Genomic DNA, 24,037 nt, shown 5'->3' on the forward strand with positions numbered 1-24,037 from the left:
AGGTTGAACCAGATCAAATCTTGACAGTTAGCTAGTATTCTCCCCCAAACCAACAGAAAAGAAACAAAACCTGGTAGATGTTGCCCAACCCCCCCACCCCCCGCCCCCGATGAGAAGAGGGGTGGTCAGAACTGGAAGTGACGTTGTCTGACTCCTAGTTCTTTGCCTGTCCTAAGCCACACAACAATAAGCTGGGCCCTCGAGGCACCAGAGGCAAATGTGAGCATACTGAACTTCATCTCCTCTCCCAAGACCAAGCCTGCTAGACCATCCACATGAAGTTCCAAGGTCTTGGAGCTGCCAAGCCCTAGAAAGAGAAGATGGAAAAGTGGGTGGGATCTGAGGCCATAAGAAGCCTCAGGTCTCCTTTCCCCATCCATACCCTCCCACCCACTCAAGTTTATAAATTTTTAACATCCACCTTCAAAGCAACTATACAAAGCCTTGAAGGAGGAATAGAATTTGAATAAGGTGCATGTTTTCTCTCAGTCTCTATTTTTTGGCCTGCAGCATAATTCTTGCATTTGTGAAAGAACTTTAGGCTCCTGGAAGAAAGGAAATTTAAGAATAAAAGCCATTGTAATCGTATTGCTATTAGTAGTAGTGGGTTTGGCATTAGGCCTGGGCCACCCGGACTCCAGAGGCCTAAGTGACTAAATAGGAGGCTCAGGCTGACTCACACGGTTGATCTGTCAGCCGGGGAGGTGCTGGAAAACCTCCCGGATACACAAAGGAAATGTTGGGGGTGGGGGAGAGGGGGTAAATTGCACAGTGGCATGGGGAGAAGCTGTAATAGGGGATATAACCAGATTCTCAGATCTCTGGAGAGTTCAGAGCAGGTACCACCTACCAAGAGAATTCTTGGCTCACTTGCCAAGGTGCCCCCTCCCTTCCCCAGGGTGCCAGACTCCCACAAAGAAGAGGTTTTAGTCCTTTGGCTTCAGGACTTGTATGCACTGCAGATTTCCAACTCTGCCCACTCTGAGAGGGCTAGACTCACTAGCCCTGGATATCTCCACACCCTTCTTTGCAGAAAGGCCCTGGGTATGTAGAGGGAAAGAGTGTGGGAGGGGGCAGAGACGCTGGGACAACCAGACTTTGCTGGGTCCCCAGGTTGAGTATGGACCAAGCCCACTCCAAGTAGCAACTGGAGGGAGGTTTAGCACCTTCCACCTCCCCAGAGCAGCCTGGACCACCTCCTGCCATCATGGCTGTTGGGCAAAGGCAAGGTTTGCACTTGGGGTCCAGTCAGAACCAGAGAACCTGGAAGAACTCTTAAGAGGCCCCAGGCTGGCCCAGGAACCCAGGACTGGGACGGCCTGCACATTAAAAGGCAGACCAAGGAACTTCCTTGGTGGTCCAGTGGCTAAGAATCAATGCTCCCAATGCAGGGAGCCCAGGTTTGATCCCCGGTCGGGGAACTAGATTCACATGTCACAACTAAGGGTTAGCATGCCACCTGTCTTGCAGATCACTGAACCCAGGGTAGAAAATGCACAAGCTAGGAAGCAGATAGGAAGAAGCTGGAAGAAGATGCTAGGAGCCATAAGAACTGCAGACATTCTTTTTTTCCGTAGCAGCAAGGCAGATATACTTTATTCTCTAATGGTTGATGCTGCAACACAACATCAGGAAGTTTTCAGGGGGTGCTTATATAGGTCCATATGCCCAGTGCTATAAATGATCTCAGCTGTTACATCATTATTTACAAAACATGTGGAGAGAGCGAGAGGACATGGGGCGAGAAAGCCTGACCGCCACCATCTTGCCTGGTCGTTCTTTTCCTACATCACAACTAAAGATCCCACGTGCTGCAACTAAGACCCGGCACAGCCAAAAACAAACAAACACTTGAAAAAAAATAAGGTGGACCTAAAGCACCTACAGTGATTTTCCTAACACTGAATCTGGGAATCTGCTTACTCACTAAATAGTAACAACAAAAAACTACCATTTATTTACAAATAACTTACAAAACAGAGACTCACAACATTAGAAAACGAAATCAAGGTTGTGGGGGTGGAGGGGAGTGGGAAGGGATAGCTAAGGATGTGGGGACAATGATGTACACACTGCTATATTTAAAATCAATAAGCAACAAAAACCTATTGTAGAGCACATGGAACTCTCTGCTTAATGTTATGTGCTCAATGTTGTCCCAGCCTGGATGGGACTGGGGTTTGGGGGAGAATGGATACATGTATACTTATGACTGAGTCCCTTCACTCTTCACCTGAAACTATCACAACATTGTTAATTGGCTATGCCCCAATACAAAATGTTTTTGTTGTTAAAAATAAAAAATGAAATGAAAAATCACCTAACAGATTAATAGAAACCCTCTGCCATGGTTAACTTCAGATATTGATCTGTTATTATTGTAACTAGAAATTATTTTGAACACAAATAATAAATCAGAAAGTGATTATTTGTTTTAAAAAAAAACAAAAACAACTACCATTTATTGACCAGGGTATGAGATATCAAGAAACAAAAACTCGGAGGAAGCATTTCAAAGCACCAAAGTGGCCTAAGCGTGCTTCCCCCAACTCCTAGTTTCGAGCCTCCCCGGTGGAGGAGCCCTTTGCTGAGTTACAACCACAGCTGCAGCCCACATGGATAGTGCCATAGCTCCAGGGTCCCACTTCTCCTGGTGCCAAGCCCTGTGGGACTGTAGGAAAGAGGCTGAAATAGACATGTGGCAAGACTTTCAAAACAGACCTCTCCCCTGCCATCCCATCTGTCAGAGCCTGTGTCACACGATGGTTGAGGCTAGAAATTTACAGTCAGACCTGGATTTGAATCCTACCTCCACCACCTCCCAGTCATGTGATTGTGGGAAAGTGGACCCCTGTGAGCCTCATTTCCCTCATCTGTAAAACAGGGCTAATAGTAGCATCTTCCTTGGAGTTTCAATAGGATGAAATAACACATGCAAAGCGCTGAGCGCCAGCATGGAGGAGCTCTGTACACGGACAGCAGTTTCCTTCTTTCAAGAAGAACACGCATTGCACCTAAGGGCTCAATCTGCCGCATTGCTGATCTCTAGAGCCTGTGGAGGGAATAGCCTTGCTATGCAGGGTAGGGATCAGTTCTGAGCTCCTGGAAGATCTTTGAGCTATGGTCTAAGCCTTGGTTTGGGCTCTTGCTTCAAGGAGGAAAAAAAAATGCAGATGAAATTCATGAGAAATAGGTGGGTGCTTTTGTTTACCCCACACAGCTAGAAGAGTCTACATGGGACCATAGCCTATGGATCTCAGCTGATGAGGAGAGCACTAGGGATTTCCAGGTAGCTGCAGGTACCCCCAGGCTGCTTCAAGCCGTAGCTGCACAAATATTTTGCAAGGCAGGGTGCAAGGAGCCTGCTGCCATGAACTCCATCACAGTGCAGTGTGGGGAGTAAACAAGGAGCTTGGGCTAGGAAAGGCCCAGTTCCAGTAAGCAACATGCTTACTGTGGATAGGAATTTTGGACCTTCTGGTTTATTTCTGGATATCCTGATTTGGACATTCTAGTAATCATTTTGAGGACCATCCCACCAGTTCATCTCATCCAGAAAACAAAAACTCACTAGATGGGGCAGAATTTGTGCCTTACTCCACAAGACATCCAGAGACTTTTATCTACTTATTGAACTGCCTGTCTCCCAAGGATTTTTCAGAAAGGTATTTACCAAAATGGAATATCTAAGATAGACTATAGTTGTTGTTTTAGTCGCTAAGTCTTGTCCAACTCCTTGCAACCCTATAGACTATAGTCTGCCAGGTTCCTCTATCCATGGAATTCTCCAGGCAAGAATACTGGAGTGGGTTGTCATTCCCTCCTTCAGAGGATCTTCCTGACCCAGGAATGGAACCCATATCTCCTGCTTGACAGGTGGATTCTTTACTACTGAGCCACCTGGGAAGCCTCAGACTACAATAAGGAACCCCAAAACAATGATGTTGGAGCCAGACAACATTCTGGCTCACAACCTTTTATTATGGGAGGTCTTATACAGGTTAACCTGAGTGAGCTTGCCCTCTCATCTTTGGACCAGTGCTCTAGTCCCATGGGTCTTGAATTTTAGTCGGTGTCAGAACCACCTGGAGGGTTAATTAGCATACAGATCACTGACCCCACTCAGAAGGTTCTGGGGCTAAAGCATTAGCCTTTCGACAAGCTCCCAGGTGATACTGATGCTGCTGGTCCAGAGATAGGACTACACTCTGAGAACCACTGCCACTGTTAATCTGTATCAGAGCCTTTGTTCGCTTGGAGAGACAGCAACATAGCAGGAAGGACATCAGAGTCTGGTGAAACAAGACTCATGGGGGACAGGTTAGACCCTCTTCCTCTTACCATGTCAGTTCCCTCAGTTGTAAAATGAAGACGATGATACCCATCTTTTAGGTGACAGTGTTATGTGAAGATAAATATGAAAGTGCCTTATAAACTATAACATTCTATACAATGATAAAGAACTAAACATGAGGATTATTCTAAGGGTTAAATTTCATAGTCCATGGAGGTTGGTGGAGCAGGGACTGGTGTATTGTGGGGCTTAATAGACATTAAATGGAAAAAACCCCAGTAAGTAAAAATAGCCACTGACTCCATGCCAGATATTTCGGTCTCTGTCATATGTTAAACAAAAAATGGTAATAAAGTTACAACACATGAAATTCATATTCCAGTCGTGGGTGGCAGAGACCTCCTTCTTGGCTTCTGATCCAATTCATTATTCAAACCCTTTTACCATCGAGTGCGCCGCGGCTTCATGCGGAACCAACTGTGGATCTTGATAAGAGGAAAAGACTGGGCTCTGTTTCTGCTTTGCTCTTGGCAGTCCTCAGGCCTGCAGGATAACTTTTCTTACAAAATGAATAGTGTTGGCTCCCAGAGAGACCAATCTAATCTCATCTTGTCCACTCAGAAGATCTGTATCAAACGTTACAGACTGTCTGACTGCAGTAAGGGGCATCTAATTCCATCTGGATTTGGACCAGTGTTTAAATGATCAAATAGGGAGCCATTAGCCTGGTAGAGACAGAGAAGCAAAATATAACTGGCCCACTTTTTCACCATTGCTCTTGTCTAAAGTTTGAAAAGCCCCATTTGAGAGTCAAAGAGAGAAACAGAGAGTGAGAAAGAGCAAGAAAGGAGTTGAAAGCCCATCACCTCCCTTAAAAACACTATGAATGAATCAATGTCCTACATTTTCAGTGTTTACGGGCATGACAGTCTGATCAGATAACCATGATATGCCAAGAGACCTAATTACCAATCCCCTGGAGATTTTTAAATTACTTTTAAAGGAAGAAAAAATAAGTCTCCAGTTACTCTTGGATGAATAAAAATGTCACTTATTTCCCCTCAGCCATTTTCAGAAAGGCGCTGCTCACTTCAAATAGAAGCTCACTTCAAATCACTGGTGAGCTCTGTTACCCAGAAAACATATACTTCACCAGTCAGTTTTGAGAGATGCTTAAAAAACATCAGTTTCTAACATGTAAGACTCTGAAAACACTACTTTTTTTTTTTTTTAATATCTCAGTCTCACCATGTTATTAAGGCAACACCCAGAATCTGTAAAACAGATACAAATTAAATGTTATTGTCACAAACACTGTAAGTAAATCTCTAGGGATGCTATGTGAAATACACGGACTTAGGCCAAATTGGCCCATATTTGTGAACTAAAACCAAAGTTTGGATGCCAGATCACATGGGGACTGTAGGTCTATCTTTGCCAGATTCTAACAATTAGATACAGGTTAAAGATGCAACTTGCTCCTTTAAAAAGGCACAATCTTTTAAAAAATCACAAATTGATTTAGTGTCAGGCTTTCTTTGATGTCAACTTTCTACCAAAACTTTGCAAAGAAAGAGAGGGAGAGGGAGAAAGAGCGAAACCATGGTTCTAGAATCTCAGGATAATGTCTTGAATCTGTCTGACTCCAGCCTCTCAGTGGACTGCTGAGAGAGAGGAATTTCTTAACATTCTTACAGTTCAAAATACACGTCATTATGTTTCCTGTTTACTGGGAGGGGTAGGGAGAGGTAGTACTTAACAGAAAGTCTGGGCAGAGTCAGTCTGCTCTTCAAGCTCATCCTGTTTCTTTTCCAGCATCACCGATAGGCTGACAGCTCTAGCAATCCAGTTGCCCAAACCTTTGACTGAAACCCTAAAATTCTGTTTCCCTGTAAACTCTCTCAAGCACTAATGATGTGAAACATCTCTAGGCATGACTTTAATTTTGAAGCTTCAGCTTTAGGGAAGTCACAAGAGATGAGGCTGAAGTGATTGGCATGTTTCACTAGATGTCTGACATCAAACCCAGGGCAGTAGGGTGTTTGAAGGAAGTTCTTTGCCAAACCCTAACCCAGGTCACAAAATCTGATCCCAAAGAGGCGTGGGAATGAAATACTTAATAGTGAGACAGTGAATCCTGTCTTTGTGGTCCTAGCTTCTCTGGACAGACACTGGTCTATTTTATAAATTTTTAGATGGAAAACAACCATCACTGCATAGCTGCGGCAAAGCAAAGGATGTTGAGCATCTGTATAGACACAGTGTTTTGCAAACCCAAATATTGCCCCCTCTCTCCATTTACTAATCACATCCCATCTGTCACCAAGTGCTGTGTCCTCTGTCCCTGAGATCCATCTGCTTCTCCCCAATGTTATCACCACTTCCTTTGACAACTGCAGTAACCTCCTCAGAGGTTCTGTGTCCCTAGCATTCAGCCCGAGCACACATTTTCTACACTGCTGCATCTGTTTTTCAAAACTCAGAAGCGATTACTTCATCCTCTGCTTACAAGCCCCACAGGTTAAAATATGAACCACTCATCTTTAGGGCTCAAGACTGAAAAATCTCATTGGGGAAAATGGCAGAAAAACTCATTTTTAAGTTCCCCAATAGGATACCACCCTCAGATTCCTCTGCTCTAACGAAGGGATAACTCCATTAATATTTAACTTCTGTGGATTAGGCTGGCCCACATGTGTAATATTGGTTCCACATGGATTTCAAACAACTGGTTTATAATAAATTCTGAGAATACAACCCATTTTTTAGATTGGGACTACAAATATAGCACTGCTTTGTCTTTCTCAATGTTTAAATGACTTTGGAATTAAAATATAATAGAACTAAAAATTACAACAAAGATCAACAGTGCCTCTCAGAGTAAAAGCTTAGCATTTTAACCCACAAACCCAACTAGGGATCTAGAGAAGTGGGAGGACAGATTTGTCATGAAATGAAGCCTGTCACAGAGATCAAGATGAAACTGCATTTTAGAGTGAAGTAATAGGTACTGTATGTTTAGAACTTGATTTCTTAGGCAATGTGGTGCTTCTACTATTTCAAGGTTAAAATTAAGAGATGAAACCGTTAAGTGTATTAAAAGGTCTGGGGGATAGAGGTGGGTTATGAAACCTTGTGCTGTGCCAAGTCGCTTTAGTTGTGTCCAACTCTGTGCAACCCTGTGGTCTGTAGCCTGCCAGGCTCCTCGCCATTGGATTCTCCAGGCAAGAATACTGGAGTGGGCTGCCATGCCCTTCTCTATGAATCCTTAACAACAACAAAAGGAGGTGGTTTATCAGTAAGGAAAGAGATTTTTGCATGATGCTTGGTATTTCTTCACCTCGTCTCTTATCAACAAATAAAAGTCATTGCTGTTTTGTTCATCTTGCATGTTCCTCATGCCCGCGCACAGCTCAATGAATGACTCCATGGATGCACACTGTGACACAGTATGTCCAAATAGATGTCCCTCCTCTTTTGCTTTCTTATTTATCCTGGCAGGTAATCTTAGCTCTTCTTCAGAGCTTACTCAGCAGTGGCCACAGGACTTGAAAAGGTCAGTTCTCATTCCAATCCCAAAGAATGCTCCAACTACTGCACAATTGCACTCATCTTATATGCTACTAAATTAATGCTCAAAATTCTCCAACCAGGCTTCAGCAATACGTGAACCATGAACTTCCAGATGTTCAAGCTGGTTTTAGAAAAGGCAGAGGAACCAGAGATCAAATTGCCAACATCCGCTGGGTCATCAAAAAAGCAAGAGAGTTCCAGAAAAACATCTATTTCTGCTTTATTGACTATGCCAAAGCCTTTGACTGTGTGGATCACAATAAACTGTGGAAAATTCTGAAGGAGATGGGAATACCAGACCACCTGACCTGCCTCTTGAGAAACCTGTATGCAGGTCAGGAAGCAACAGTTAGAACTGGACACGGAACAACAGACTGGTTCCAAACAGGAAAAGGAGTATGTCAAGGCTGTATATTGTCACCCTGCTTATTTAACTTGTATGCAGAGTACATCACAAGAAACGCTGGGCTGGAGGACACACAAGCTGGTATCAAGATTGCCGGGAGAAATATCAATAACCTCAGATATGCAGATGACACCACCCTTATGGCAGAAAGTGAAGAACTAAAGAGCCTCTTGATGAAAGTGAAAGAGCAGAGTGAAAAAGTTGGCTTAAAGCTCAACATTCAGAAAACTAAGATCATGGCATCTGGTCCCATCACTTCATGGGAAATAAGATGGGGAAACAATGGAAACAGTGTCAGACTTTATTTTGGGGGACTCCAAAATCACTGCAGATGGTGATTGCAGCCATGAAATTAAAAGACGCTTACTCCTTGGAACGAAAGTTATGACCAACCTAGAAAGCACATTAAAAAGCAGAGACATTACTTTGCCAACAAAGTTCTGTCTAGTCAAGGCTATGGTTCTTCCAGTGGTCATGTATGGATGTGAGAGTTGGACTGTGAAGAAAGCTGAGCACCGAAGAATCGATGCTTTTGAACTGTGGTGTTGGAGAAGACTCTTGAGAATCCCTTGGACTGCCAGGAGATCCAACCAGTCCATCCTAAAGATCAGTTCTGGGTGTTCATTGTAAGGACTGATGCTGAAGCTGAAACGCCAATACTTTGGCCACCTGATGTGAAGAGTTGACTCATTTGAAAAGACCCTGATGCTGGGAGGAATTGGGGGCAGGAGGAGAAGGGGATAACAGAGGATGACATGGCTGGACGGCATCACCAACTTGATGGACATGGGTTTGAGTGAACTCCGGGAGTTGCTGATGGACAGGGAGGCCTGGAGTGCTGCGATTCATGGGGTTGCAAAGAGTCGGACACGCCTGAGCGACTGAACTGAACTGAACTAACAGAAACCAAGTACTAAGTTTATACATATCTCACTAATCCTCAAACTAACTGTTGATTAATGTTAATCCCATTTTACAGATAAGATTCAGATGTAGGGAGGTTAATTTGTTCAAGATCAGTTAGCTAGTAAGTGGTGGTGCTCCAGAGCCCATATTCTCACCACCATACAAACTGCCTCTTTCTCAGTTAGTTGTAGAATTCTCTATAGCTTGTGATTGCTTCTTTCTTTTTCGTTGTCAGGCTAAGAGAATCTCCAGAAGCAGTATGTATATGATGAAGGACTAGGGGGAAAGGAGGCAGGTACTGACTCATATGAGTGTATGGGAAATCAAATGAAGTCTGAGACCTCAGTTGTCAATGTAAAAAGCAAAGATACTAAAGTTTACAAAAAAACATATGGTGATCTCACCAAGCTGGTCATCTGGTTTTGAACAAACACAGGACCAAAAGGCGTGAAGAAAGGAGCAACTAGCCAACTCTTAGGGATTATCTTTTCATGAATCCCCATTGTCATTGTTTCCAGACAAAAAAATAACCTATTCAAGGGGCTTAGTATTATCTCTTATAGAAGGAAACAGGTGAAAGAAAGAAAAAAGATCTTTTTTCCTGCTGTGTCTCCTCACAGGTCTTACAAACTAAATATATTATCTAGAAATCCATTTTACTTTACATAGGCCCTTGACATGTTTTTAAACTTTTAGTCTCATGCTACTAGAAGAAATATAGTAAGCCACAAAAACTGTGACTGTATAAACAGTTTTTTTTTTTTTTCCTTTTTTAATTTGTTCAACTGGTCATTCCTGAAGTAGAAAGGGGAAAATTTGCAATTTAAAGTCAATTTTGTTGTTGATGCTGTTCCTGTGTGTGGGCTCTGTGGTAACAAAGGTGAGACAGGGTATAATGGAGGCAAGGTAGGGTAACTGGTGGGCAGATGCCTTCACAGCAAGAAAACAAATGGACAGTGGTTTGCAATTTGCATTTTGGCACTTGTCACTACTGGAAGAACATTCAGAAAGTTCGAACTGCTGCTTTAAAAAAGAGCTAGTGATGGTAAGAGTGTGGTGAAAATATGTCAGTTTAGATTCATAGCAAGTTTATTTTTCAGATATCCTAAAAATGTGAAATTCTAAAATGATTAGTGAATTTATAGCCAAGACAAATGTCCTCTTTTCTTAGAGAATGGATAGTTTCCTTTCTGTTGAAAGAATGCCAAAGAATGCAAATTACCCCAGGTATCCTGAATTTTATGTATGTGCTACTTTACAGTCCACACTGTTCAAGAATATGTGAACACAGCCACTTCTGGAACAAGTCCTCCTTTAGGACAATCAGCAACCCCCCTTTTCTCACAGAAAATTTGTACATGCAAACAACAGCAGGTATCATAATCAGTACTAGCTATGCTATAGGATCTAAGTAAAAAAGGCATTAGTGTGCTGTCGACAAAAAAGTAAAATTCAGTAGTATTTAAAAACATTTATAAAAACATCTTCTCTAAAGCAACTCTACTAGTATTCTGCAGGGTCAGAAGGGCAATATTGTCAACTTCTTGACAATATTCTAACCCAGTACATAAAAGCCATACCAGTTATTGGTCTGCCCTGGGCCAGCACTCTGTATCTACCTTTTCCAACCTGTACAACAAAAATACTGTTTTCTTCACTGATGAGTTACACTGCTAAATGCAGGTCCATTTGACTCTCAAATTCATGCTCCCTGTTCTGCCTCTGTGAGTACAGACCAAATTCCCTGTTTAGACAATGTATTACTGAATTGGGTATTTATTCAACCCAGTATCATACAATACTTGCTTGGAACAATGAGCCAGGGCTGAGAACAGGAAATCTGTTAATTGAGAGTCTCTCCTTTAAGGGTGAAAAGAGAATCAGCAGACATGTGTATTCTCAAAGAAACATTACGGACACGTCTAAACTGTGCAAGAAATGTTAACCAGACTAAATTTTTCTTTCAAATTCCCTTTTTATTCTAAGCTGACAGCCCTTTTCTCTTCTAGTTATGAATATATCCTAAGAATACCTTGTAAATTTTCTGAAATTTCAGTACCAGTAATGAAGTATAAGGCAAAAAGCAGCAAAGGCCTGTCAGTTTGCAAGTCCCAAATAAACCCCCAAATCACGACAGACCAGTGATGACACGTACCTCTCTGCTGGCAGTGATATCTGAAGGTTAAGCTCATGACACTGAACACTGACTCCACTTGGAAAAATCTCCTTCAGCATCAAGGCCATGGAAGAAAATATTAAAACAGGACACCAAACCATTTTTCCCCTTCCCACCGAGTGTTTATTTTATAGTTTTTTCATCAGGTAATCAACTGAAACACTTGAACAACAGAGAGCTGGCAGAATGTTAAGGAAAAGGAGTGATTATCTCTCCAACAGATGTGACAAAATGGTTTAACTTGGAAACAGTATTGTGTAAATGAATCAAGTGAACAGCAGAGGGGGAGAAAGGAGAAAGCAGAGACAGAGGAAGGAGCAAGCATCTTCCAACATGGATCGTGAGGGGGGGAAAGGCACTCTTCTTCAGCTGTCTTGTGTATTTATAAAGTGAAAGTCAAAATATACAATCCATGTTTGCCAAAATTACATTCGACATTGCTTTAGAGATGCTCACACACCTGAGTGTCAGTAGAAAGCTTCAGAAGCTGTCTGAAAAATCAGATAGACAGCACCAGTGTGTCTAAACCATAGGCTTACCAGCAATGGGTTTTAAAAGAGATCATCACCATCAGGGTCCTTTTTATAAATAGTACTGCAAAGGTCACAAAGCTGCATGAACTTAAATTACAGGATAAATCTGACGAACTGATTGCCCATTTCTATCTTTACAGTTCCCTCTCCAGTAAATCAGAAAGCAAGCTCCACTCCAGAGGAGTTGAATTGGCAGTGCATCTCAAACGGGGTGCTTTTCCCCTCCAAAGGCTGCCTGAGCAGCAGGTTAGTTGGCATCATCCAGCAGCTTTGCATAGTGTAAATGGATGCAAAAACTTAACAGCAATTGCCTTACTTCCTCTCAAAGCAAAGAGCACTAACTTATGAAGAGGCAAATTTTCAACTCATGAAGTAGAAGCACCTGGACCTCTTAAAAGACAAACTTCATAAAAGGTTACAATACTGGGTGCCTCTCATAATAAAGGATTTTAGGGCCATAGGTGTGTTTGAGAATGATCAATGGGAAAAACCAGAGAGATGGTTTACACAGATGTTCTCTATGTAGAATTTGAATAGCAATTAAAATACCAGCTATGCATTTGGGAACCAGCCTTTAGTTCAATTCTCTAGTGCTTTTAGAATTTTTATTTCATTTTATTAGAAAAAGAGAATCATTGTCTACAAACTATTTTCTTTCTAACTATGCAAATACAATGAGCAAATCACCTGCAATATCAAAATACTGTTTGTAAATCACAGATGGGACTCACAATTTTAGGAATCTCTGATAGGACATATATTGAGAAAGAGCAACAGTGGACTTCAAATTATAGGCATTAACTGAATTTTAAGAATAGAAAATAAAATGCAAAGTTTAAAAGTCAGTACGTTTTTCTCAGATTTTCAGTCATTTAAATCCAATCATCAGGAATTCAGAAGCACCCAATATGTTCAAAGTTGCACAAATCCATATGGATGATAGAAAAGTAATCCCCATGCAATACTTTATGTGTTGCTGTCAGATATATTTAAGTGATACTTTACAGATTAAAGCTGGGTAAAACCAAAATATGTCCTTTCCATTAAATTTTAAAAGTCACAATAATTTATCAATAGTTGCCATTTCACAGCAATTAGAAAACAGGAGTTGATACAAGTTGAACAAAAAGGTACTTTTCCCTCTCTTAGGAAATAAACATATATAGATATATATATACACATACACACATAACATTATCTTTAAAATTCAAAGTGGTTAATTTGCTATTGTATTATATAAAAAAAAATTTTCCCCTATTTTCAAAATACTGAAAAAAGCGCAGAGGCTGAAAAAGAAAAATCACACTTGCCACTTTAAAAAAATACATTATCATCTCAGTGGTTCTGTTTATTTGATTATAAAGTTAGGTATTACAAGGACTCTGCACTTGTCAGGCTCCTAGGACTATATTAGACCACATGGGATTAAACCTAACCCTTTCTCAGTCTCCAGGAAGGATACTTCTCACCCACCCTGAAAGATGATAGCATAAATGCCCCTATTCTGAACAGCTAAACTGGGAAAGAAAACCTGCCCACCTGGAAGCAATCCAAGTTATAAAAGTTTATGAATCTGTGGGAGAGACCACCTGGATCAGAAAGCTATTCTTTGGATATAAGTTAGGAGCTGTTTTGGAAGTATATAAACTCTTTTAGGCCAGTAGAGTACAGATTCAAAAGTGATTTCTCCATAAATAATAACCTGCTACAGGGGTTGGCAAAGTAAAACCCAGGGTCCATGTTTGGCCTGTCAGCTGTTTCAGCAATAAAGTTTTATTGGGACAGAGCCATAACTCATCACTTATGTGTTGTCTGCTTTTATACTAAAATGGCAGAGCTGAGTAGTTGTGATGGAGACCGATGGCTTGCAAAGTCTGAAATTGCATGTACTCTCTAATCTTTTGACCCTAGATCTATGTGCTACTCTAGTTACCTAAAAGAGCTGATGCACCTTAAGATTTTAGCTGGACTCAGAGAATAACCTGCATCGTAGGGTTCCTTAGCAGATAAATGTCAGATGCCCCATCCCAAGGTGGTGCTTTACTTTTGGGCGAGGAAATCATTTGTATATATTTTCAACAAATGCCTGCAAAAGGTATTAAATACACAAAAAAGAAAGTCAAATAAGAAAAGTATGCCTGTTGATATACTTTTAATATTGTCCTATTATTAGGGGGGAAAGGGTGTTACAATGACTTTTCCTGTCAACTTCTTTTAGCTTTTCTTTAAATTTGTTCAAAATGTCTTTTGATAAGTTGCACTCTCTCCTCCTCCCATACAATCAACAACCTTTAAAGCAACCTCCCTGAAATGCCTACATGGTCTGGTGAGGCCTTATTTGGGGATATTTAAACTAAACATATTAAAGGTTACCCTTTTAGAAAATATTTCTAAAATTCTTTATCTTTGCTACTCTAAGAAGTGGAAGAAATAAAGAATGCACAGGGAAATAAAATTCTGCAACATATACCTTAAAAACCAGAGGTATAAAATAGCTACCATTTCTGAATGGTAATGTAAAATAAAAACAGAAAAGTCTTCCACATTTGAAGAGCAAATTTTCCTCTGCCCTGAGTCAGCTAATGAAATCTTTTTGCAAACAGGGAACAACCTCCTGAACTAAAGCAGCTGCTAGTGAATCTGTAAGAGTTCACAGGTGTTTCCATTTTCAATAGTTGTTGAAACAGGAAAGATAAAACACTGAGAAGATATTTATTAAACACAAATATATATCAAGATGAACTGCTTTTTTCAACCAGCTTATAAGTGAACTTTTCTCTCTGTTAAAAAACAAATGATATGAAACTATATGTTAAAGATGTTTCCATAATACCTTACATTTATATCGCGCATTACAATGTTCAAAGTGCTTTCACATGCCATCTCATTTAATCCTCACAACACCCCTGTGAGGTAGGTACAGCAGGTATTATATCCTCATTTCAAGATGAGGAAACTGAGGCAGAGAGAGGTTAAGTGACTTGCCCAAGGTCACACAGCTGATAAGTGGCAGAGCCGAGTCAAGAAATCAAGATTTCCGACTCCTCGTCCAGTACTCTTTCCACTATAACTACTGCCCCCAATTATGAATAATGTACTTCGTATCAAAATTGAAAGGTTATTGAAGTTCATTTCAGTGATGTCTTAACAGTAAAGTTAAATGAGAAATACAAGAACAGTAGATCTGATGGTTTTACTTGACGTAATAAAATTGGTGCAAAATCACTTGTCTAATTACTTATAACCTTTTGGTCCAAATACATAAAATATGCAATATTTACAGCATTTTCCTTTTTTTTTTTTGTAAATGTAATGCTTTAAAACACATTATAAAGCACCTTAGTAAAAATAGTCTACAAGGAAAAGTACAGAAGTAGGAAAATCCTACCCATACCACAGCTCACTAATGGAGATATAATATGGAGTCACCGATATCTCAGTTTACAGCTTTACAAATAACCCGTGGAGAAACAAACACTAAATTTACTTTTTTGATATTAGTATGTGGAAGCCTTAACTCAAACTTTAGGCAGGGGGGATCCTGGTGGTGGAGAGAGCAGCATGGAGCACAGTGCCCAGGGCTGTGCTTCTGGGGCCCCGGCCAGCGTGCCCCGGGCGCAGCGCTCACCCTGCCGGTCCCACCACCCAGCCCCTGCCGCCGCAGCCGCCCGCACGCTGCACCCGCTGCTGCTTGCCTGGCTGGCTGGCTGGCTGGGGGCCTCCCGCGGCTGCCAGCTGCCCTCTGAGGGGAGACCCCTGAGTGAGGGCTGCCACCCCAAGCAGGCTGAGATCACCGTGTACACCGAGGTGCTGGCGCTGTACCAGGACGGGCATGGCCTGTGCAGCTACCGCCTGCCCTGGCAGTAGGCGGGGCTCCTCCACGGGGCCCAGGTCAAGCAGCTGTGCAACCAGAGTGGGGCGGCATGCTCCAGGCTCAAGCTCACTGGCCAGGGCTACTTCTCCTGTCACTCCCACACTGTGGTCCAGGAGTACTCCTATTTCTTCTTCCTTAGGACAGATGAGGAATATAACCTCCAGCCTCATGGAGTCAGTTTCCAAGATGCCATCTTTCCAGACACTCAAGAGAACAAAAGGATGTTTTCCAGCCTTCAAATTGTTTGCAAGGGCAGCAGCTGGCGACCTTCTCCAATGACTGGGAGGTCCAAGAAGACACCAGGCCCAGGTACCATATCCGAAAGAAGGACCTTGGAAAGATCCACAAAGCTGCCAGCATGGGCAACATAGCCAAAGTGCAGCATATTCTCTTGCTTGGAAATAATGGCATGAAAGACAATGACAAGATGAACAGGACTGCCCTCCACTTGGCCTGTGTCAGTGGTCATTCAGCAGCGGTAACTCTCCTCCTGGAGAGAAAATACCTTCCTAACTTCTGTGACCATGAAAAGAGGACAGTGCTGATGAAGGCTGTAGAATGTCAAGCAGAGGAGTTTGCAACTATTCTGCTGGAACACGGTGCCCACCCAAATGTCACCAACGTCAGTAGCAGCACTGCTCTCTGCTATCTGCCTTTTGCCAGAATGTATCACTTGCAGCAGAGCTGCTTTCATATGACACCAATAACAGAAGCCAGGAACAAGGATGACCTCACACCACTGTTACTGACTATAAGTGAAAGGAAACAGCAAATGGTGGAGTTTTTGGTAAAGAAAGCTGCAAATGCACATATGGTTGATAAGATGAAAAGAACAGCCCTCATGCTTGCTGTCAATTATGAGTCAAATGCAGTCAGTCTTCTTCAGCAAGGTGTTTACATCTTTTCTCAAGATGTCTTTGGATGGACTGCTGAAGAATGTGCTGTTGTTAGTGGTGTTATGATTCACCAACTGATGACTGACTATAAAGAAAAGAGACACCTCCCCAAAATAGCAACTCAGTGGATGAGAATGCTGAGGAAGACTCTTTAAGCAGGTTTTCCAACAATCAAACCTGGTGTTGATTTATGGCCTACATCAGACGACAAAGTCTTAAGATTTTAAAACCAAGGTTGAAGAAGAAAAGCAGCAGAACAAAAGTAGTGAAATGCAAGTATCCAACAACATATGTGATGCTGCTAAAGACTGGATTCATTCAGCAGAGAAAGAGTAGGAAAAAATAGCAACCAGCTGCTTCGTGCTACTGAGAATGAAGATTCTGATAGTAGCGATCCTAGCATGCATATGAAGGAAGTAAAGAAAAAGGACAATGAAAAATGGTCACCAAAATAATGTGTGATTACACCAATATTCGAAATGACCGATTTACTGACTGGTGGCCTGCCGCATGTGAATGATGACAGTATTTTAAGTAAAGTGGATCAGGATGATGGCAAGCCTGCAAAGAAAATATCTAGTGAACAGAACAAGGTCGAAGAGCAAACTAATTCTGTGGATGACCCTGATGACTTAATTCAGTCATCTGAAACCGCTTCCAAGGATGGCGAGTTGAATTCCATGTTGCTAAGTGAACAATTTGGCAAGGGGTGTAAAGATTCTGGTAGCTTGTTGAAAATTCAGGGTGCAATTCTTTCTATGAAAGATTAACAGAACTTCAAAAAAGCCACTGTGAACTACTTAGAGGAAAAATTAAAATGGAAAGTAAGGTTAGTGGGCTACAGAAAGAGCTGTTAGAAACAAAAGAAGTAAAATCACAGAGCAACAGAAAGTGGAGTCGGAATGAGAGCTCCTTAGCTTAAGATTCACCTTAAAGCAAGAAGAGAAGAGAGGAAAGTCTAATATGTCATATGAAAAAATTAGGGAGCAGTTAACAAGAAAAGAAGACCAATATGGTAAGAAGTTGAAATAAAACAACTTGAATTCACTCTCAGAGCACTAGAAATAAAACTGAAGGCTGTGAGAAATAATCTGAATCAGGTTGTAAAAATGCGAAATGACATGAGAAGCAGCTTTCTTGAGAATGGAATGCAAGAATCTTAAAGGATGGAATCCTGACCTTGCCAAACGAAAGGAGTTAGAAATGGCTAATAAGGAAATTAACTCGAGTCTATGTCAGAGGATTCACCGGAAGTGACTCATGTTATTGTGCTAACTTAGAAGATGAGGCACAGGATTTAACGAAGACATTTGGTCAACTCACAAGTCAGATGCAAAAAGCACAGAATCAACATACAGAGGCCCTGAGATGTGCTGAGAAAACACAGGATCACATCCAAAAACTTGAAATTGAAAATGCAAGTTTAAAACCACAGTCAAAAAGCAAGCAGGCAAAATTGAACAGCTTCAGAAAAACCTGTTAAGTACAAGTTCGGCTGATGATCTTATAGCAGAGCTAGAAACTGCATCTTCAAAATGTCTGCACCTGGATGCAAAAAGTCAAGTTCTTCGACAGGAGTTATTATCTATGAAAGTAATGCAAAAGAAATGTGAAAAACTAGAGAAGAATAAAAAGAAGTTGCAGCAAGAAGTAGTGAACCTCAAAAGTCATATAGAAATGAATATGACAGAACACAGTCAAGCAGAGCAGTACAAACAGTAGATTGAAGAAAGAGCAAGATAGGATTTAGTAAACTAAAAGAAGCCAACCTATTTTTGTAGATACAAGCAGCATCTCAAGAAAACTTAGAGCAATCATGAACTTAGAATAATGCTTGAGTAAGAAGTCAGATCCTAAAGGAAATACTAAAGGAATCCCTCAATCAATCCTAAAGGAATCCTAAAGGAATTAGTCAATCCTAAAGGAAATCAGTCCTGGATATTCACTGGAAGGACTGATGCTGAAGCTCCAATACTTTGACCGCCTGATGCGAAGAACTGACTCATTGGAAAAGACCCTGATGCTGGAAAAGACTGAAGGCAGGAGGAGAAGGGGACGACGGAGGATGAGATGGTTGGATGGCATCACTGACTCAATGGTCATGAGTTTTAGCAAGCTCCGGGAGTTGGTGATGGACAGGGAAGCCTGGCATGCTGCAGTCCATGGGGTTGCAAAGAGTCGGATACGACTGAGCGACTGAACTGAAAAAGTCAGACGGAACTCAGAATTAAAGACTTGGAATCTGAACTCTCCAAGATGAAAACCTTTTAAGAAGTTTCTAATAAAAAGCAGAATTGGGAAAATATAAACAACTCTACCTAGAAGAACGAAAAGTTAGAAAGTCACTGGCAAACAAACTAGACAAAACTAATAAAAGGCAGGCAGAGGTCAGAATAAAACTAGAGAACTAGAAGAAGCTGCTGCTGAATTTGAATCTGGATCCCATAGAGTGTCTCCCCTGGGATCCACAGATGAGTCAAATCTATATCAGGACCTACTTTTGAAAACATCACAAGAACATGTGTAGATTTTGAAGAGAAAATATAAGTCAAAATTTCCCTATTGAACTGTTTATATTTCATTTTAGTTTTCTCCCATTAAACATGATGAGAAAATCTTTCTTAAAGGAAAATATTTTTGTGGGGGAAAAAAAAAAACTTTAGGCAATGTCAACATTCTCTGAAGTTTTTCCCCAATCTTAGATACTGGGGGAGACAGGAATAAGAAATACTGCTTTGATTCTTTATACAGTATTAATAATGATTTAAACTGGTTTTTAACACCAATAATCAACTTTTAAAATAAAATTAAAATGACCTACATAAATATGGGCAATTCCAACTACAGCAGAAACATTTTTAGCAACCGTGATCAAACATTCGAAAACAAGGCACACACTGCCAAACAGTTAATAACACTAGCCAGTAGAGGAGTACAACCCAAACCTCAGGCGAAGAAGCAGATGGAGTCATCTTCATTGATGGTTAGTTGAAAAAAATGCTTTATCAAAAACAGAGTATCACAACTTTTCTGTAACTGCTTTTAGCCTTCAATTAGACCTGCTAGGTATTTATTTTAGGTGATGGGTAGGTTTTGTCCAGGCAGAAGGTTATTACTCCCACCAAAATTTAACCAGAAAAAAATAGGCTGAAACTTAAACTTCCTGGACCACTGACGTATCAGCCAGAATCTACTTCCTCGACGTCACTGTCTGTATCCTAACGCAAAGTGTCTTATATATCCATCAACAATCCAAGTTGTGGAGCTGAGAACTAAAGCAAAGACAATGTCGAAGTTGTAGTTCAAGAATCTAACTGCCACGCCTTGTACTCAGTTCGATTTAGGGTAAATTTTTTCATAGAAAAAGTTCTGTGCGAGGATGTAGAGGTCTCCATCCTTTTCTCGTACAGCGTGGGCTCTGATGAACTGGAACTGCTCTAGTGCGAACTCATAGAACTCGTTCTCCATCTTCCAAATGTCAGACTGCTGTAGCTTTGCAATGGTTTGTTTAGTAGGGAGTTTCTTCTCTGTGGTTTTCCTAAGATGAGATTTCTTTCCTACTTACAAAGGCGAAAGAGAAAAGGTAAATAAATTCTGAGAACACACACAAATATCAATGCCTGTTTATTTGAAGAGATGACACGTGGAAAGCAGGTAACATAACTGTTTTGTCTTAAAATCATTCAGGCAAAAACAGTGTCCTAATCAGTGATTTGTTCCTTCATAAGACAAATCTTTATCCTCGTTAAAGATTTAATGAGATGTCAAATAATAAAAGAATTGCCACTTGGTAAAGCGTAGATGGTCACTGTGCATTTTATACTCTCAAATGCTTGGTGTTCTGACTAGTTTGTTTTTAAAGATATAAAATATCTATTTTTCAAACTTTGGACTGATCTCTCATAACCTCTATTCTGTATTCCTATGTATTAAAAGCTAGGGCATATGCATACTCTAGGGGAAAAAACAGAGTCCCTCTGATTGTATATTACCAAAGAATAGGGGGAAAAAAAATCAGGATTAGCCTGGACCAGCACAGTCACCTTCAGATTTTTAATACTGTCAAGGCCACTGGAACATACTTTTAGGAGCATTATAACAGACAAGAACACAGGACCATTACCAGCATGATTCAGTCTCCCAATCCTACCCCCATCTAAAATGGCACCAGACACGTCGAAAGGGGGGAATGCATGGCCAGCATTACTGAGTATCACACAATTTCTAAGGCTGGCACTAGAGTCTGTATCTTTCCACTATACCCACAATGCCTTTTAATTATCATCTCATGCATGTTTATTCATTCAAAAGATATTTAGTGAACACCATCTGTGTGCCATGTATTGTTCTATATTGAAAATGGTGAGGAGAAATGGACAATATACCTGCCTTTCTGGAGTTTTACTCAACAGACTTCATATCATACATATTTTGCAAGTGGAAAGTTAAAGTCAGCTTAAAAAAAACAAAAACAAAAACCATCCTTTATATACCTGTACGATAGAGTTCTGTAGCACCCCTGAAGAACCGGGGTAAAGCTGCCTCCAGTAACATGATAAAATCTTCAAGCTCTTCAGTTACTCCCACCAGAAAGTATTCATTAATTAGGTTATACTTGGCTTGATCCATAGCCCACCTGCTTCCCACATTCCTAAAACCAAAGAAAAAGAATAAAAAACCTGGTTGTAAAATCTGCTAAGTATTTTTGATGACTTTGACACTGTATATTATGGAAAAAACAGATAAACATGTGCTCATTCAAAGCCTTAATGCCCTTTTATTAACGTCCTTCGGGAGGCACACCTGTTCTTAATTTCCTTTGCCTCTGTCTCCAATTTCTGCTGAACCACGCAGGGCTAATTCAAATTTTACCAGGCAACACAACAGGAACAGTTAAAAAATATGTATATTTATGTATCCTCCTATCTGATCTAGGTATGAGGACATCTAATTTTTGTTTACAGTTGACACTTGAACAACATGGGTTTGACCTACACAGGTCCGCTTATATGCAAGTATCTTTCAATAGTAGATACTATTAATACTACATGAACCATGGTTGGTTGAATTTGCAGATCCAAGGAATCATGAATACAAAAGGCCAACTATAAGTTATACTGGAATTAACCCCTGCCTTGCTCAAGGGTCAACTGTACTCTAAACTTCATTCATTTTAAGAGCTCTCTAGGAAGGTCTAAGCAATTTTGTATAGTGGTTATCTTCATTTAATTTATGAATTTAGGTTTTTTTAAGGAATGGCTCTGCTATAGATCTTTTAATTTTTTCATTGTTAGCTAATGACTGTTAATAGAGATTTGGCCCTAGATAAACTACGCCTTTGGATTCTTTTCAGCATTGACATTTCCTAGTCCCAATTCCAAGCTCTGCCTTTAAGCAGTGTGATATTAGGCGAGTATCTTTCACCCTTCTAAACTTGTTTTCTCAGCCATTAAAAAGCTGGGGTGGGGACTTCTTTGGTGATCTAGTGGATAAGACTCCACATTTCCACTGCAGGGGGCACAGATTTGATTCCTCGTTGGGCAATTAAGATTCCCCAAGCCACAGGGTACAGCCAGGAGAAAAACCAACAAAAAAATACTAACACTTGTGAATTCCCTGGAGGTCCAGCTAGGACTCTGTTCTTTCTCTGCCAAGGGCAAAGGTTTAATCCCTGGTTGCGGAACTAAGATTCCACACTGCATGGCCAAGGGTTGGTGGCTGGTTGGGGAAGTAAACAAGTTGATTTCTAAGGTCCCTAAAGAAGTTCAGTTAAAATCTCAGTAACACCCAACAGAAAAATATATTATTGTTCTAAGGTGGGGGTGGCAAGCTTTTCCTATGAAGAGCCAGAGAGTAAAGCCCAAGATGGGCTTTACAGGTCATATGGTCTTGGTCACAATTACCTAATTCTGCTTCAGCAATGTGAAAACTGCTATAGATAATAAACAAATAGATATGGTTGTCTTTCAATAAAACTATTTATAAAAACAGGTATTGGGCCAAATTTGGTGTTCAGGTTGTAATTTACTGATTCCTGTTTTAAGGAAATGATTAAAAATTGAGAAGACATTCTTTCGAAGTGTCCAAGTCTTCTTATGTTATTATAGTTGATCTTTGAACAAGAGGGTTTATGGGTGCCAACCAGACTCAATCCCCCACTCCCCAGTTGAAAATCTTCTTATAACTTACAGTCAGCCCTCTATATCCCGTTTTATATTCAAGGATTCAGTAGTGCATGACTACAGATCATGCACTACTGTAATACATATTAAAAAAAAAATCTGTTTAAGCGGGTTCAAACTTGTGATTTCAAGTTTGAAATCAAAGTTCAAACTTGTGATTTCAAAGGGTCAACTATATTACGTGCTGATATAATCTACTGAGTAAGACCTTAAGGTTCACAGTGACCTAACATTACATTTCAGATGATGATGGAAAAAACAGAAGGCATTCCTTGCATCTCTCATGGTTTTAAGGAAGACACTAACTGCATGTGTTTCTTGTTTTTTTTCCCCTACTTTTCCTTTTAAAATGATTGACTAGAACAAATACATACCATTATTTTTATAAACTGAAAACTCAGCACATCCTGAAGAAATAAATTCTATTAAAGATAAAACATCTTTATTTTACCTTGGCTTCTCCCAAAGTCAAATCAGTTTAACAGTAAAACCAGGTGAATAATTTACCCACTAAGCCTCTTCTTGATCTAAAATGGGTGGCTAAAACAACAAGCTTAGGAGAAAACGAGGTTTATGAAAGGACTCCTGACTTCTAATTAAGAACACTGCTAGAATATAGCAGTACACATAATACCAAAAATCTTTAAAAACCAGCATCTGAGAAATCATGGCAAGCATCTTATACATGAAGAATCTTTTTAAGGCACTTCAAGGTAACTAAAAAACTAGGTATTACTTAATTACATGTTATTTTTGGTCTGGTCTTTCATGAACTTCCTTACACTGAGCCCTTGACTAATGCATCCACCTTTGTGAAATACAGATTATGGAGAAAAATAAGTAGATTATTGATTAACGCTAACTTTATCTCCCTACCAGCATTCCGAGCTGTGGCCACAGAAGAAGGGGATTTGAAGCCAGAGCTTCTCTGGAGCACAGTCTGAGCCTCCCTCGGCTACACATTCATCAAAGGTCTGGAAAAAATACAGAGCAGAACATGTGAGCCATAAACCCGAGCTTCACCTATCAATTATCTTAATGTGGTGAGTTATTAAATCGATGGCAAAAAAAAATAAATAAATAAATCGATGGCAGCAGAGTTGGATAAGATAGTGACTTAAAGTGATAGGTTACAAAAATATACTTGAGACACTGAGCAAAGTTAAATGTGGGCTTTTCTCATATTTTTGCTTCACA

The 24,037-nt window shown here is 40.5% G+C and overlaps 1 protein-coding gene and 1 pseudogene across 2 annotated transcripts in view; one reads left to right on the forward strand and one right to left on the reverse strand.

The window, feature by feature from the left end:
- Window positions 1–12,479: 12,479 nt before the first annotated feature.
- Window positions 12,480–24,037, reverse strand: part of HS2ST1 (heparan sulfate 2-O-sulfotransferase 1) — a 178,584-nt gene continuing 167,026 nt past the window's right edge. Inside the window, exons 5-7 of one of the 2 annotated variants that reach the window (XM_061121470.1) lie at window positions 23,717–23,814; window positions 21,152–21,309; window positions 12,480–20,218 (exon numbers count right to left, since the gene is read on the reverse strand). In XM_061121470.1, coding sequence (XP_060977453.1) covers window positions 19,989–20,218; window positions 21,152–21,309; window positions 23,717–23,814 — 486 coding nt within the window. In that variant the 3' untranslated portion in view covers window positions 12,480–19,988. The remainder of the gene's footprint in view (window positions 20,219–21,151; window positions 21,310–23,716; window positions 23,815–24,037) is intronic. The other variant, XM_061121471.1, reaches the window with a different exon arrangement.
- On the forward strand, window positions 15,450–17,915 carry LOC133074537 (ankyrin repeat domain-containing protein 26-like; annotated as a pseudogene).

The sequence above is a fragment of the Dama dama genome, chromosome 20 (assembly GCF_033118175.1).
Source record: "Dama dama isolate Ldn47 chromosome 20, ASM3311817v1, whole genome shotgun sequence".
Lineage (NCBI taxonomy): Eukaryota > Metazoa > Chordata > Mammalia > Artiodactyla > Cervidae > Dama > Dama dama.